This window comes from Pteropus alecto, unplaced genomic scaffold (assembly GCF_000325575.1).
Source record: "Pteropus alecto unplaced genomic scaffold, ASM32557v1 scaffold40, whole genome shotgun sequence".
Taxonomy (NCBI): domain Eukaryota; kingdom Metazoa; phylum Chordata; class Mammalia; order Chiroptera; family Pteropodidae; genus Pteropus; species Pteropus alecto.
Genome location: NW_006431919.1, coordinates 6404273 through 6422183, shown reverse-complemented (window position 1 = coordinate 6422183; position 17911 = coordinate 6404273). Strand labels below are relative to the sequence as shown.

General features: G+C 37.0%; 1 protein-coding gene across 2 annotated transcripts in view; it reads right to left on the bottom strand.

The window, feature by feature from the left end:
- The window catches only part of SGCD (sarcoglycan delta), an 818344-nt gene that overhangs the window by 172664 nt on the left and 627769 nt on the right, over positions 1-17911 (bottom strand). For both annotated transcript variants that reach the window (XM_015585199.2, XM_006906453.2), the window contains one exon: positions 17663-17764. In XM_015585199.2, coding sequence (XP_015440685.1) covers positions 17663-17764 — 102 coding nt within the window. The remainder of the gene's footprint in view (positions 1-17662; positions 17765-17911) is intronic.

Genomic DNA, 17911 nt, shown 5'->3' with positions numbered 1-17911 from the left:
ACAGCTCTCAGAAGAAACACCCAACGCATAAAAGTCAGACATAGATCTAGGCAGAATAAGTGGTGTCTTCTTGCACATGGTTTTAGAAGGACCATATGGCACCCTCTGTCAGGGTCTCCTCAAAGGCTCTGCCAAAGGGCCAACAAACACTATTTTGATTTTTGTGTGCCCAGTAGTTCTTTGCCATAATGCACACATCCACTGAGTTAAAATATGAAACTGTTAGCTTTTATCTGTAGCTTGATTAGAATTACATTCCAATTAGGAATTAATTTAGAAAAGAAGAATGAAGCAAAGAAATTTGAAAAGATGAAGGGATAGTGAAAACCTTGCAAAATTGGGCTATGGGCAAGACAACGCACTACAGGACATACCTCTCTCCCCAAATTCCTTTCTTCTCTCCCCTTCCTCCATTCCTTCTCTCCCTCTCTCCTTGCCTCTATAATCCATAATAATTCATTGAGTATATCCAAACACTTAACACAATGCTAAACAAACAGAAGTAGCTGAGAGATGTTTTCTTAAAGTGTTACATAACGGGCAGTGAAGGGCAAGAAGAAATGAAGGTGGCTTAACTCACATTAGGTTCACAAACACTTGCTAAGTGTCTGCTTGTATAAGATACTGGGAGCAGAGCAATTATCGAGCCCTGGTCACAGAGAAGAGGGATTGAAACGGCAGCAAACTCACAGATGGTATCTGTAGTCAATCATGAGAGAGAAGTCCCCCGGTACAAGAAGTCAAAGTCATCTGGCCCCTCGTCCTTGAATACTCCAAGATTATAAAGTCAGCAAAGTAAGGTATTGAAAGAAAGCAACAAACACAAAAGCAGAACATATTCAACTCCAAATTCTGGTCAGTTCCATTGGAAACGTCTTGTCATCATAGTTTTTCTCATCTGCTCTTCAAATACTTCCTTTGCTTTCTTCTTTTAAAAAAGTAAAGTGAACTATTCCAAGTGACATCACCACCGCATCCAATGGAATCAACTGTAGCCAACCAGTTAGCTTACCTTACTTACTGGCAGTTTTTGCCAAATGCATTATTGAAAGGCCCTGAAGCTCTGAGAAAGCCAAGAGAGATTTATTAACCAAGATGTCTTCTGAAAGCACACCGGGACAGGCCCACAGAAGCTTGGCAACAAGAAAAAATACATCATCTCTCCTTGGGTCAGTCTTACATGAAGAAAAGAGTGCACTTCTCCAGACCTGGAGTGGTAAACATAGCAAGAAAAGTCACGAAAGCAGAAACATCTCTCTTCTGGCCACTGTTGCCCTTTTTTTTTTCCTGACTCATTTGGGCATCCTGAGTGGGTATAAACATTTTCTTCTTTCCACCAGAGTGTCAAGAACCTTATGTATAGAATAGGGTAGTGCTAATTAAGGTGATACAGCTAATCATTTTACCCTGAAAGTCAGCCCATCACAGGAAATATTTAGGAGGATATTAAAACAATTGTTCAATCAGACACTGAGATATAATTGATGTGAAATTCCAAAGTAAGATATCACATAAAAATATACAGAATCGACAAATGAAATATCTAAGAACATCCTCACTGGCTTCGAGAAGATGCAAGGGTCAAGGATGTGGGAGAAAGGGGATCTGTAAATATATATTTGTTGGGTAGCTCCTACTTTCTAATCTCAACCCCAATGGAAAAAGGCTTTACTGAATCCAACCTGAGATCTTGCCACATATTCCCTGTCAATGAAGTCATCATAGACTTCTCATCAAGAAATATGGAAGGTATTGAAAGCAGGAGAGGGCCAAAAATTCAAAATAGAGCGTGCACTCTCAGAATTTGTCAGGAGAAGAATGAGAGAGCTGTCCTGGAGTCGTCAGTAGTCCTGACCAAGGGGGCTAGCTGGGAGACAAGACGTTTTCATGTCGAATGGAAGGAGGGATGAAGCACATGTCCAGGGATGGAATACTTCACCTGCTTTTTTCCATAGGAATTGTGGGAGAGGTATCATACTTCCAGGGCTGGGCACGCCCAAAGAATTCAGAAAATGCTTCATGGGAGAGGAAGTCAGCTTAGCCATCTACCAGTCCTGGAAAGCACAAAGTCACCCAGGCAAATAACAACTGTCCCACTGTCTGCCACGTCCACCCTAAGAGGATTTGAAACTATAGCCAACAGCTAGAAAAGCAGAAGACGAGAGTGGAAACAGCTTAATGGACCCTACTTCTAATTCCAGAGGGAGAAAGCCACCAACCAAAAGCTCTATCTAGGGAACAAAAACAAACACTTCACTATGAATGAGGTTTGAATCGATAAATATCTTAGATGAGACATTTAAAATTTCTGAACTGAGCCTGTACTTTGTCCCTTAAAGTACCACCATGCTGTTTACAACTTTTAAGTGGCAGAAAACCCAGCAGGGACCGTCCAAATTTTCATGAGAGAAAAAGATCACTGCCAACTGAAACTTTAAAGAAATAGTGAAGACAAAGATAAAGATGCACTTAAATTATAAGTTGTGCTTATTTAACATACCATTTACACATCTGTTCAGCATATATTTGTTGAGTGTCAAGCGCTGTGACAGACAAAGGAATGCAAAGGTGACTAAGTCCTACGACAGGACTTCTGAGCTCACAGTGCAGTGGGATGGGGTGGGGCTGTCTTGATATAATGCCGTCTCCAAATCAGACTGATATCGAGATAGAAAACATATGCTTTGGGATAATTCATATCTGGATTTGAATTGCAACTGCTCTACATACCAGCTGGAGAAAATTATCTAACTATTTTGCACTTCGGTTCTCCTCACTTATAAATGGAGATAAAGTGATCTACCTTCTAAGAACGCCAAAAAGATTTAAGGAAAATGTATAAAAAGCATATAGTATACTTCTTGACCCATAAAACCTCAAAAAATAGTAGAGAAGATGTCACTAACAAGAGGGTGATACGGCCAGCAATCCTTCAGAAAACAACAGACAAAATAAATGGGTATTGCCATTAAATATCCCCATCATAAAAGTTAAAATGAAAGATTTAAGAGAAAGTATTACTATTTCCTAAATAATTTATGTCTCATTACTTTTATTCTTATACTCATAAAAATTCCCATTCAACCGACTGTAATATTTTTATTTCCTGAATTTTTATTATATAAATAATCAGGACCACAAAATCCAGTATTTAATCATCTCATTTCCTATGCTTTAATTGTCTTCTTGTGCAAAGTCTTATCTCCCAAATTATAAGAGCTAACTGAAGACAGGGTGGGCAGTAATATTTTGGAATATTTGCTAGAATGTTTTAGGTCTTTGGCAAATATAGACATAGTTTAATAGAAAGGACTTAAGTTTTAAAATGTGTCAGTGTGTACAAATGCAGGCTATTCTGAGTTCCTGTTATAAACACAAACATAAACACGACAGTCTTCGTAAATTCTAACTGGAAAATACTTTCATGGTCAAAGCAGAAATACTTCTTGATACCTGCAAATCACCTTTGACTGATGAGAAATTTCTTTTGGCTCTGAGGTGGGTTCCACGCATTACAAAAACAGGATGGTAGAGAACAAACTTTCTCAAACCATTCTGCAAGTTGAATTTCAACATGGAATTTCTCTGAGTCTGCCAATGGCATTTTGAAAAGAATTTCATTAAATGTTGCTAACATGTCATAAGCTCCCTTAAATGGAAGGGTAATGGCTCATAACATTTGTAAGCTTTTTAATTTCATGGAATATGAGCAGCATAATCAGGACCTATTAAAGTCAATCAACTGTGCCAAGTGGGGCTACCTACCTTTGCTTTTGTTTCTATTTTCCTTGTGGGTACACTCCATGAACAGCCCCTGAATCATTCTTTAAGGCTAACACTGGTGTGTGATATTCTAAATAACCTCTGATGAAATCATCACAGCAGTATTTGCCTGTGTGGGTTGAATAGACATCTCTTGGGAAATGGCTCTTGGCTTCTGAGAAAGAGAGATTTCCCTTTCTATTTGCTTCGGCTCAGAAGGTACAATTTTGGTAGGATTCAAAATCAGTTGTCTGACCAATGCAACTGGAATTAGTATATGGAGATGAATATAAGCAATCTTATTTATATTTTCAATGATAGAGGTGTTCAAACTACCAATTCTTCAAGACTGGTCTCCAGGTTTTCTTCTATCATGAAACCTTCAACTATAATAGTGGCCCTTTCTATGGGCTAAGTGCCAGGCATGGCTCTAGGCACCCTGCCTATGTTTTCTTATTTAATTTTCAAAACAACTCTATAATACTATCAGTTACCTCATATTATAGACAGAGAAACTCAAGTTTGAGATGTCAAGTAATATGGCCCAAATTACAAAGCTAATAAGTAGCAAAGCTAAGCTTCAAACCCAGTTTCAGTTTATCTTTAAATCATATGTAATGTGATATCATGCTTTATTGCCTTCACAATCACCTTGTTTCAGATCTTCCTCGGCAATGGAGATATCCAGGGAGAGTTTCTACATGGGGATTAGAGGGTACCAGGTAGATTGATAATCTAGGATGACTGAGGGCTACAGAGTCAAACAGGGAGAACTCACCCCACAGTTGAGGCAGAAAGTACCCTTCAAAATTAGAGAAGCATCAGTGAGTGTAACAAACCAGCTTAGGGCAAGACTAGAAGCAGAAGGATGATTTAGAAGCGAGGAAGTCTGCGAAGAGGTTAGAAAATGGAGTAAAGGATGGGCTAGGGAGAGAAATGTGACACTAAGACTGTGAGAACTATAAATCTTTACCACAAACAAACAAAAACAAACAAACAAAAAGAATGATGGATACATAGATGGTGCCCAAACACAGTGTCTGCATTCAATTACAAATTATATAAAAGATGGGGAAAACATTCAGTTATTCTGTAGGCTGCCACTAATGACTACTAGACCAAGAAAATGTACAAATTAATGGTCTTACACTAACTGACATGCACGCCCTTTGCAATAGCTGAAGGAGATGGAAGAAAAGTGTTCATCTGAAAAAAAGGAACAAATTTTATCCAAGGATACTAACTTCATTGTGGATGTACTATATTTTTAGACATATTGCAAATACTTCAGTTTTAGTTGATAAGAAATGAAGGAACAGTTCAAGGAATAAGAATTGCAGTGGGATGTTATACTTTTTATACTTGAAGAATTTGTAAGAGAAGTTGAATTTAGAATGAAGAAGACAGAATTCTTTCTCCAGGAAGGTTCCCAGAGGTAATTAAGCCCTATGCCCTAAGGTATCCATTATATATAATGAATTAATTTCTTTCCTATGAATATAGGATGGTACTAAGTATTTGAAGAATTGCAAGAATTGAGAAAATAGTCACGTATATTTTCTCTGTTCCATAGTTTCAAATAAAAATCTAGAGTTAAGAAAGACCAGGTCTTTGAAAATTTGGAATTTCTATAGGCTTTTATAAGTTTATATTTGTTTCGTTTTGATGGGATCAGAATGAGAAAAACCAGTAACTTGTAGTCTGAAGTTCTGGACAAAATAATATCTACGGAACCTAAGATGTCTAGAATATCATGGCATTTTTCCTGAGTCAGAATTAATTAGAACATGGATCCTTGATTATTTCCAAGTAGACACTGTATACAATTCGAACAGAGGCATGATAGAGAGAAGTAATGATATAGTCGGAGATGGCAGTAACGACTGCCATCTGTAACGACTACTTGGTGGAAGACTGCTTCTTGCAGATCTGTGGTTTAAATGGAGAACAAATGGTCTCCATAGGAAGCTATAATTCATACGGGAAAATTGCAGAACAGAGGTCATCTGTAGGGGTGTGGGGAATGGCCAGGGAAACAGCGATTGGCAGAGAAAGGAACTAAGATGTTCTTCTCTTCATGAAACTGACAAGTGTCTCACATGTTTCCTTGGGTTGCAGAGAAAGCAAGTTAGCATAGGCCAACATCTGTCTACTGTTCCCAGATAATATAGCATTCCAGTTAAGAACATGGTGTTAGAGTCAACATGGGTTGGAGTATTAGATGTCTGTTCTTCTTAAATCTTGCTAAGCCTCTGAGTACTTATCTTTAAATAGAAGATTAAAATGATAGATCCTTCTTAGGGTTCCTATAAGGTATAGACGAGATAACTTCACATTAGCACTGTGGCTGTTAGCTTTTACAACATGACGGTATAATCACACATTAGTTAGATTCAAATTCAGCAAACATTTATGAGCAATCACTGTGGGCTGGGCTCTCTGCTAGGTGATTTCGCATGTATTAGTTCACTTAATCTCCATAACAGCAAATCTTTTAATATGTATTAAAGTTTTAGATATTCAATATTAAAACAGAACAGCCAAACCCTGCAGGCACTTAGCAACATTTAAAAAATTTCTAATCATTCCCCATTCCCAGGTAACAATTCGTTAGTTATCTCAAGAACAGAATGGAATGGTCCAGGCATCTGCAGAGAGCCTTTTTTTCCTCTACTTAGCGTTGCCTCAGTGGCTCTCTTGGCTATTAGATTTACTGTACAGGGTTGTGCACATAAAGCCACAGATACTATACTCTGTGGTGATGTGTGACTTTTCAAGGGTAATTTTTTAAAACGTTGTACTTTTTTGCCATATGGGCCAACTGTAAAAAACAAAACTAAGTCACTCATAGAATCGACGATGCAGAATTTCACAGGATCATCAGCCCAGTGACGAGCTGTGGTGGTAGGAGCATGAGGGAAACAGTTCCCACTATCTTTGTCCACTGAGAGTGGGAGGCTGTCTTGTGCAATCCACGACTGTTGGCATTGGCCTTCTTCTTATGCTAACTCTGTAGTAATGCTGTCAAATCCTGTTTTCGTTTCATTAAACTTCTTCCTGTACCTCCCTAACCAGAGTGCTACTCAGATATGATGAAAGAAAACCTTCGTGATTTAGTGAACTCTATGGCAGTAACAGAAAGCGTGGGGGTGAATTCCACATCTCAGAAAACTCGCATGGTAAGACGAGTTAAAAAATTATGGAGAATGCTAAGAAATAAATGCAAAACTTCGGTTTGTTAACAACTGAAGTCAGAAACAAACATGGGAACTCTATATCCATCCAGTGACATGAATACTCATGAATTAATAATTTAAAAATAAAGCCAGCTCCGTTTCTCATTTATTAATGAGCTATTACCTACGAATAATTCATCTTTCCATAACATTCCTCTCATATTTTTTAATATAACTGCCTGAGCCTTAACTGAGGCCTAAAACCAATATACACAGGGTGATAGTGGAAAACTGCAATTATCATACCATCTGTACTTGTCCTTTACTGTAGAGAGATGGCACTTTTATTTCCATGACTCTCGTGTTACAAAATGGAAGCTCTGCTTTACTAAGTAGAAAAATCTACCTTATTGCAACAAGCAAGGAAAAAAATAAGGTAGTCTGCTCACCTAATTCTTTCAACATGGTGATTTTTATCACAGTCTACCTCATACACCCTCCAAATTGCAAAGAGTACATCTGAAAAATATTTATCAGCCTTAAAAGCCTCATTTACTTTGTGGACCATTTGGTATTTGCCTCGAAGAATCATTGCTGATAGAAACAGAATCATTTATGGAAACAGAAAGTCCCACACTCATAATTTAGGTAACTGCCATTTAAAACACCACTGGTAATAATTTATGGAGCACTGTGTCAAAAGGCTACGCTCAGCAGCTGGTGGAGATCACAAAATCAAAATAAGAGTAAGCATCTGCTTGTAATTTCAGATGGCAAAGAAGAGTTTTCTCAGCCTCTGAAATGACATCTCCTGAAAAATTATCAGTGTTTTCAACAATAAACAAGTTTTTTTTTAAAATTAAGGCTAACAGTGCAACACACCCATAGCAACATAAAGTGCTGGGCATGACAAGTGTTGCCAGGAGATGAGTATGTTTTGATTGCATTATTAAGAAAATTAGTTTTTTAAACTGACAATTTTTTTTTTGCCAACCTGTTAGAAGTGAAAAACAACAGAACTTTTAAGAATGTATTAAAACATCCTTCTTCCTTAAAGCTCGCTTCTCTCCATTATTCTCCCCTAATACTCAGAAGGCCACCCAACCGAAGTAGGATTCTTCCTTCCGTTAAAAGAATAAAAACCAAATCACAATAGACTGTGATGTATACTTTTCTCTCCTAAATGCTATTTATGAAATAAGCAAGAAGCAGTCTTCCACCAAGTAGTCGTTACAGGTGGCTGGGATGTTCCTGAAACCAAAAGAGTTATAGATGATGTTGATGTGCCATAGTGATGAGGAAGAGAAGCTCAGAGATTTGAAGAACTAAAGTGCTAATTTCATTTTCTTCAACTTTCCTGTCTGTAACACACAGCTCCACATCTGGGAGCTTCCATTAGCCTGTGGATGGCACGAATCCAGGCTTTACAGCAGGGCCAAGCTACAAAGTAGGAAAAGATGGGCTTTTAGTATCTTTAGTACCACTTTTAACTCTTCTACTTGGTCTGTCCTGCTCCCCCATAGACTCGTACCACACAGTAGCTCAAGCCACCTTCCTTCCAATAATATGATACTTAATATGTGCCTGATATAGACATTTAATCAATCTATAAGTGCCTATAAAAGAGAAATTTGTCTTTATCTCCTTGCCTGAGAGGCTCTTATGGAATCTTTGAGAAAAAAAGATCCTAAGAGAATATCATTCATTCATTCATTCAAAAATGCTTTCGTTCCATGTAACAGGCACTAGTCTAAGAACTAGGGATACAGTGGTAAACAAAGCAAAATAAATTGAAAAATGTTAATAGTAATAAATTATTATATTGAAATTTTATATAGTGCTTTATACTAAAGGCACTGTTCTATAAAGAGTAAAATTTACGTAATAAATGTTATGTAATTATATAAACTGTTACGATGCTGTAATAAGCTTATGAGGTAGTGCTGTTATGTCCATTCCACAGATGAGGAAAGTGAGGTGCAGGAAAGGTCAAGCAATTTGTTCAAAGTGACACAGCTAGTAAATGGTGAAGCCAGGATTTGAATAAAGGAAGTTGATGTTCCACAGCCTGCTCTCAAACAACACTTAGTAACTGCCTTTCTCCGTCCCTGCTGTCATGGAGATTATGCAGTGATAGCGTAAGAAAAACAGGTAAGTATACAAATATTTAATTGCATAATATATACATATAATGTACAGATAGAAATTAATATAACCGAGTAATATATGATATAATACAATAACAAAAAAGAAAGCTACTGAGGGATGCATTTCAGTGGGTGGTCAGGAAAGGGCTCCATGAGGAATTGCTGTTTGAACAGAGACATAGATGAAGCAAGGCTAGGTTTTCCTATGGTCTGGTAGTTCTCAGACTGTGGTGCGTGGACCTCCCCCCGATCCCGGGGTCCTAAAATCCTGAGCTGGGGTGGGCAGGAGAATAGGCTGCAGTGCCCTAACCCCCAACTACAGCAGCTCAGCTTCCATCTGGTGCCAATTTGGGGGTTCCAAGTAAAATTCAACTTTAAAAAGATTCCATGGTTTAAAAAAAAATCTTGTAGAAAGCACTGGTCATATCCAACCTCTTAGTTCACATATAAAGAAACAGAGAGAGAAGAAGAATGACCTGCTAAGGGATCATTGCAAGTCATATCAGAACTGCCGTTGAGAACCCAGATTCCCTGATGTTGAATTTGGTGTACTTTCCAGAACATCAAACTGCCAGCCTTAACTGTCCTCCCTGTCCAAGACATTGCATTCATCTCTAGAGGATACAGACAGAGGTTTTATTCCAAGGATTGTGTCTCTCTGTTTGGAAACTTTATACCAAACTCCAGGCTTAGCAAGAGCAACTGCACAGATGCTCTGGCCTGTCCCCTGTATTCTATTAAACCACCCTCACCTCTGCCTCCTATTCTAATTATATGTTTACTAATCTTAACCTACTATACCTCTTCTTACTATGTTACTGTACATATTTAAGTGACTTCAAATCCTTTGTGGAAATGTGTATGTGCCTGAGGGGAAGGAGTATTTGCAGTGTGGGTTTGGCATGAATACACATTTCTAAGTCTTCAAATTCACCAGAATCTAATGATGGACTTCTGGACAGCATGACATGACAGATGACAAAAATGAACTTGGAGTAGCCTACCTGCCCAATGGCCCTCAAATCATACAATTAGACATTCTCGGCCTCATTCAAAAGTTGGACCTTCTTCTACCAAAACTCTGGCTACTATAGTTATAAGTGAGATCTGACCAAAGCCCTCAGTAACTCTTATATTTCCAGCACGAACTTCATTTAAAAAAAGCACACATGTCAATTTCCTCCAAATTAAAGGAAGGACAAAAACCCCATCAGTCCATTTTAATTCTACAGCAACCGAAAGTCTATGAATAACTCTCTCTGTTTCCCAGGATAAATGAACAAACCAACCATAGTATTAAGTGTCGATATATTCGAAGTGTGTATCTGTTTAAAAAAGAAGAGTAAACAGCTGGTTCACACTACTGTCCACAATAAATCACAACATGTAAAAAGGGAGATATACTCCAGGAATGGCAGCCAGCTATACAGTACAGATGGGCTTATAGATGACCCTTCCAATGTTTAATAATCTCCATAATTTATGTGTGAGCAAAGAAATACAAAGATGCCTAGTGTACCCCTCTGACTTACTAAAAATCACTTTTATTTACTTGGGCAATACTTCACGGTCCAGTTAACTTCTTAATTAAAGACAGCAAGATGTTCATGTTCCATGCAAGTGGCATGGAAATACTGTTTTGTGTGCAATATGTTCAGCTGGGAGTTGAAGCTGTTTTGCTTACTGAGGAGTCACCGCAGCCTTCGTGTGGTTTCGAAACTAACCAGAGACGTGGCTCTTCTCATCACCACGAAACTGTCAGTGGAGCCTCTGCAGACGAAGCTTGTGTTTGCCTGCCATCGCAGGTTCCATTTTCTTTATTCGTCTCGGGCAGAGCACACCAAATCCAAATTTTCAACTTTCCTCTTTCCTCTCCCCGCTTGCTTCCTCCCCATTCATGCTCCGTAGTGGGGAGAAGAATAAAGACAAAAAGGAGGTGTGTCCCAGGAGACTTGGTGGGGAACGGCTGTGGAGGGCTGGAGCCTCACCCTCCAGAAGCTCTGCGACCTGTATCCCTTGTCCCTGACCTTGCGTATTATTTCAAAACTCACAGGAGTCGGATCACTAGGAGAATTTGAGGCAAAAGAGGAACAAGAAGTGAGGAAGAGTGAGTCACAAGGCGCGAGGGATCCCAGGAAGTCAACCTAATTTCTGCTTGATGACCCATATGCATCCTCAATTCCATAAACCAGGAGCTGCGGCCTCAGGGGCCTGCAGGGGCCCATTATAGACACGAGTTCAGAAGTTGGGTAGGAGACACCAGTGACTCATGGAGCCTGGAGAATTAGGGAACAATCACCCATCTAAAGAAAGCAGCTGCTACTCAGCTCCCAACCTTAGAAATATCAAAGCGCTTTGCCAGATTTTCTCATTTTTCATGAGAATCAGAAAATGTACATTTAAAAAAAATGTTAACTTTTCAGATATTTATTAGAAACAAATTCATACTGAAAGAAAATGCTGTGTGAGGCAAATAAACTATATCTGTGGGCTGGATTCAAATTTAAGTTCTGTCATGAGCTTTCATATTAATAGTTTACTTTATAGTTGATAAGATAGGGTCACTTAAATTACTTCATTTAATCTTTACACTTAATTTATAGAGAATATCACCACAGTGATGAGATCAGCCATAATTAAGCTCGGTCTTATATTATCCTATCTTTTCTAGTTTCCTTTTCTTAGTGTTTCTGAATTTTTTCAGAGACTTAATATGCCTTTCAGTAAGTTGTTCCTCATGAGAGAGAAAAAGCCGTGACACTGTGTTTAGTTTATTTTACTAAACACAGTGTCATGAGAAAAATAATTATCACATAAATAGTGTGTTGATGTGGAGGACACTGTAATCCTGGATTTCATTTCTGACTTTTGCTAGGTATAACTTGGGTAAATCCTACCTCCTTTCTGAGCCTTAAGGCCCTATATAGTAAATGAAGTTATTGGTGTAAATGAGTTCTAATTAAATTCTTTACTTCTATCCTAGATATGTGTCGGTAATTCAGTCTAATGGAATAAGTCAATTCATATCATACTAAAATCAAAATAGAATGAAAAGAATTCAGCCTTTCATAAACAGACATGATAGATAAAAATATAAAAATCTATGATGAGGGTGATCAGCTCAGAGTTACAGGAAGTATACAGCAGTTTGTCAACTTTCATAAATATTGACAAACTGGGATACCCTCAAACTCCATTTCATATGTGGAATTCAGAATATAGTAGGAACTAATACTCAAACTGGTTTTTGTAAAGCACTGGCATGGGTGTGTATTTTAATCTTTAAGTGTTTTATTATGTTTTGCTTTTTCTATATCATAAAATGAGTGAAAATGTCATTACTGGATCAAAGTATATAAAGATGTATAAAGTACTTGGCATATACCATAAAACTTTTTTTTTTTTTTAAGGAAGACTGTGTCAGTAACCTATGAGTGCCAGAATCAGCAAAAATTTTTATGCAGAAGAATGAGAAAAAAGTGAGTTGAACATTAGGAGGGTATCACTCTATGAAAGAAAAACTGAAAACTAAAACCTATTGACTATGAAATGGATTTCCTTAGAAGGCACTGAGTTTGTGATTAAGAAGACATTTAAGAGGAGGGTGAAAGACTATTTGGTTCAGAGGAAGTTTAAACATCAGATGAGATTTGGACTATCTGATGATGTTGACAGTGAAAATGATCATGGTCATTGTCATCATCATTGTCGTCTTCATTAGGAGAAGCGGGTAAGGGCATAAGAAGGGGGTGAGAGCAGGAGTTACCATTTCTGGAGCACTCACTTGATGTCAAATTCCGAATTAAGATTTAGCAAATAGTATCTTATTTCTAACTACCCACGACATAGGTATTAATATCATCTTAATAGCCCATGTAAGAAAACAAGAATTTTCCAAGTTGAGAAATTGCTCAAAGATCACTCTTCTGCCAAAAAGTAGCACTGGTTGCCACCCAGCAATACAGCACACGAGTTTCACCATTGTGTTACAAGGTCTCTTAGTATAGGTAACTTCTAAGAACCCCATTTAGATATGATTTCATAATTCTATACATGGGTTTTGATAAGTAAGGCATCTTAAAATATGTGAGTTTTTATAGGATAAAAACATTTGAAAGAGATATAAATACTCTTAAACCTTATGAAATAGTTTTCTATTTTATTTTCTTAGAGTAAATTAACTTTTTAATTCTTCTTCTAACTTGTTTCTCCTCTCTCTTTTCCTGAACTTCTAAATTAAATAGAGCAATGGCCCAAGACCTATATACCAGTCCCAAGTGTAACTGAAGTGAGTATAGAGAAAAATACACTATGCAACTTCCCCATTGTTATAGGCTTGGTGCGTAGTAGATGCTCAGTAAATGTGAGTTTCCCTTCCCTTATCATTTCACATTAAGTTATGCAAATGAACCATTTAGTTCCAAAATCATGGGAAGTAAGGTAAGAAGCCTATCTAAAGAAGTAGGGGTCTGCCGCTTTTGCCTAAAATGATACTGTGTGATTAAAGGTCTCCTTAATAGCCATTCGATCTATGTACTAGTAGCTCCTGCCAAAAATTTGTAGTTGTATTTAGCAATTAAAAAGATGCCTATCAAATTGAAATATTTAAAACGGAGTTTTTTTGGCATTGTATCCTTTAACTTTATAAATTTCCGTGCTAATGTACTCAGGTAGTATTTCTAGGGACAAGCTGGTTTTTGGATGTGCTGACAGAATAGTTAATAGTTAATGTGTGTCCTTTTCAATCTGCTTTCTGAGCGGCATGATACTTTACCAATTAGGAGCTATGCATCCATGTGGTGTGCATAGGTAGAATGTCCCAAGGCTTTTATTCAGTTCCCAGATGGAAGTTTTTATAGAGATGAACATTTCTCATTGGTTTATCTTACAAGGTGATTGCTATCATACTAATCAATTTGTAGTGACTTTACCAGAGTTGTAAACTTCAATAATGAAATTGGATACAGTATTGAACATTGTGTGGATTGCTTAACTAATTTCAATTCCTCTCAGTTCAATGAAACACAAAACCAATGAACTTGTGTTGCTTCATTAGTTATCATCACTTAGAGGGGCTGAGAAATGTAGTGCAACTGGACATTGATCTTTTTGTAATGGGAAGACCGGGAGAAACCCCATGAATCAGAAGCAGCTATGATCTATGGAGAAATGGTATTGCAGATAATTCTACAGTCTGTAAGCAATGGTCAGGTACATCCAAAAAAACCAATAGGCTGAAAATGCCAGGTGGAGAATTGAAAGCTGCCACACGTGAGACTAACGTGAGCATCACGTGAGGCCATAATTATGTATGGCGAATTTTATTGATTGACTGCCCAACAGTCATTCCCATGAACTTCTTTGCTACCAGAATCCCAATTTTGTTCAGCTGGCAATTATCCCAGTGCTTGAGGGAAAGGAGGCCAAGTCATCAGCTCCTAGCCTTATTCTTTTTTGCCTTTTTGATCCAACATATATATTTTGACTTTTTTGTGATAATTCAAAGAGAGACCAGCTCTACCTTTGTTGCTGTGCTTAATATGTTATTCTCTATTCCCTTCTCTGTGCTCTGATGTCATCCAAAAGGATAATAGTAAAGGTCTATGCCCTGAGCCACTTCTATATTTCTCCCCAGCCAAACCGAGACTCAATTTCTGACTTAAAAAAACCACCAACAAAAAAATCTTATTAGATTGAATATCAAATAGATGGTTAAAAAAAGGTCTTGATAAAATTACATATACAATTACTAAAATTATTTAGATATGAAAACTATCTGATTGTATTTGTATAAAGTTCTAAGAAATGCAGGGTAAGGTACAGGACAGAAAGTAGATCAGTGGTTGGTAGGGGACAGGGGTGGGAGTAGTTGTGTGGATGCCATAGGATGGAGGGATTAAAAAGGGAATCTCTTAGGGGTGAAATATATGATAATTATCTCAATTGTGGTGATGGTTTTACATGTACATACATATGTGAATAATTATTAAGTTGCACATTTTAAATATATGTAATTTACTCTAGGTCAATCATACCTCAAAAAAGCTCTTAAATTTTTAAATATTATTTAGATATAAAACTTTACTGTTATTATTTGGAGGAAAAAAGGTACAGAATAGTATGTGAAGTATAGTTTTGTTAAAAATACATACTATGGTAAATGCCTGAAGAAATATACTAAATTGTTAACAGTGCTTGCTCCTGCAAGATAGATTTAAATGATGCTTTCATTTTTAATAATTCATTACTCAATTTCACAAATATCTATTGAGCACATACTATGTGCTAGACATAGCAAGAAGGCTGAGGAATATAGGAGAGAAAGTTCAGATAATCTCTTGGTCTTCTAAAATCGTATTCTTAAGAATAAGAATGACAAATGATGACAGTTACAAGGGGAAAAACATGTCTATATATGGCTGTTGTGCTAAATAAATTGATTCATTGAGGAAGGTCTTTCTAAAATGGCAATAATGAACTGATGACTAGAAAGAACCTCTATGAAAAACATCTGGTAGAGGATTTTCTAAGATCTAGTGAAGAGTTTCGATTTCATTCCTGGGGCGATGGGATGCCAGTGGAGAATCCTTTGCAAAAGGAGTGGAGTGACTTGACATTTTGAAAAGACTACTTTGGCTGCAATTTGGATTATGAGGCTAACAGTGCAAGGCAGGAGACAGAGGAGGTTATCACAATGGTGCGGGTAAGAGAGGATGGTGGCTTGAGCTAGGGGCTGGAATATAATGGAGAACAGTGCATGAATTTGGGCACATGTTTCAGGTAGAACTCACATGACTTACTGATGGATTTTATTATATACGCATGTCTGTAAGCGTATATAATGTTTTCTTTAGTTAGAAAATATTTACTTTGCTATCAGAAACATATAGGCTAAAAAGCTTTATACATTGACTATCTTTGAAAGGAAAATACTTTCTGACGAACAATGGGAAAACAGTGAATTCTAAAACTTTGTTTTCTTTAAATGGTTATTGAATTTAACTTACTGATTTTTCAATATTAACATAAGTTTTTATTTTTTTGAAATTATCATTACTTTTTAATCTTCCAATCAAGTGTACCTGGACTTGGGATCAGATGACTATTTATTTTCTGATAGGATGGATGACATATTCCTAAAAGTTCACTTCCTGCATGTTAGCCTAAGAGATAGACTCTTCTAAAACACATTTCTCGATTCCTTTAATATGATTGTAATTCTATAGCAAGGAAACTTTTTTCAGGATATTTTACCTAACATATATTCTACCCATAATCCTAAAATCTACTCTTTTATACCACATGCAATCTAGCCAGAACATTTATATGTTTATGAAAATATCACTAATATAGAGAGACTGGCAAACTATAGCCCATAGACTATTTTTGTATGGCTCTTGAGATAAGAATGTTTTTTAACTACCGTATTTTTAAAGAGTTTAAAAAAAAATAAAATATTTACTACCTGGCCAAAACCATTAGAGGGAAATGGCCAGTCCAAACCAATGAGTTAAACGAATTTAATATAAAATTATTAATCTAAAGTATAACTAGTAACTCAAACTGATGATGTAACTGACTAACTTGCCAGGATGGGAGAAGTAAATAAAAAGCAAGAGAAGTGCATTTAACAGGTATTCTTATACGCTTAAAATAGACTGTCTCCAGTCCAAGGCAAAATCATCACCCTACTCTCCTCATTACAGTTTTGGCCCATTACTCCTTCTAGGATATAGCTTCCTCGAAGACAAGGAACATGTTTACAATACTCTTGGTACTTTAAGTGCTCAAGCCACTATGCTATGAGTTCTAGTTACATTTCATAATCATCGTGTAGCTGAATTGATTTGCTCTTTTTGATGACCTTAACATCACAGCTTCCTTCCTTTTCCTAACTCTCAAGGAAATAAATTAATTGGCAATTCAGTAGTTGCACTCAGTTTAATACAACTCAGTAGTTTAGATGGCATCCAGACAAAATTACCCTCTGCATCAAGTTGCTGAATTTCATTAATTATGGTGATCAATGCATGCAATGCAAATAATGCTTTGAGGAACTTTCCCGTTACTCTTTGCTTGCAGGTGGACAACGATCAATCCGGGCAGAGCAAATGCATTAATAATCCTTCCAACCAGCAAATTCTACTACCCCATCCAAAATAATAAAAGTAAAAAACAAAGAAACAAAACCAACCAAACAAAATCACTCGCAAACAGAAATTAATTTTGGTAATATTAGTTCATAAAAGCAAGGTAACAAGGAATCACTACTATCATGGCAAAAGAAAAAGAATGACAAAAACATAGGTAGGAGACTGTGGTTAACAGAAAAGCTTCAGAATTACCTTTCGGAGTTGAAATCCTTGCCCTACTACTTCATAACTATGTGGATACTACTTCTCAGATCCTCAACAGTTTAATTGAGCTGTGATTACACTTAGGACTTCAGATTTGAATGCAAATCATTACCTGTATTATCACCTCTACTCCACCCTCTATAATCACCTGATGGCAGATAAATTTCCTCAGATTTAGAGTCCAGACGAACAATAATCCCATCTCTCAGCAGAAACTTACCGGTCTGGACTGGATTTCTTTGGCGTAGAGAGGTTGTAAGAATTCTGAGTCTCCTTCTAGCTTGAGACCCTTTTCTGTGATTCTCAAGTTTCCCATTCCATCCTGAAATAGAGGCAGAAAGAGAACATGAAAAATGCAATTAGCCAAAATTTCAAAATACCTCAGGCTTTCAAATATTAAAACAAAGGTATTGCCTTTTTAATTAATTAATAATTATTTTTTTAGGAAAGGGTGGAATGAGGGGGGTTG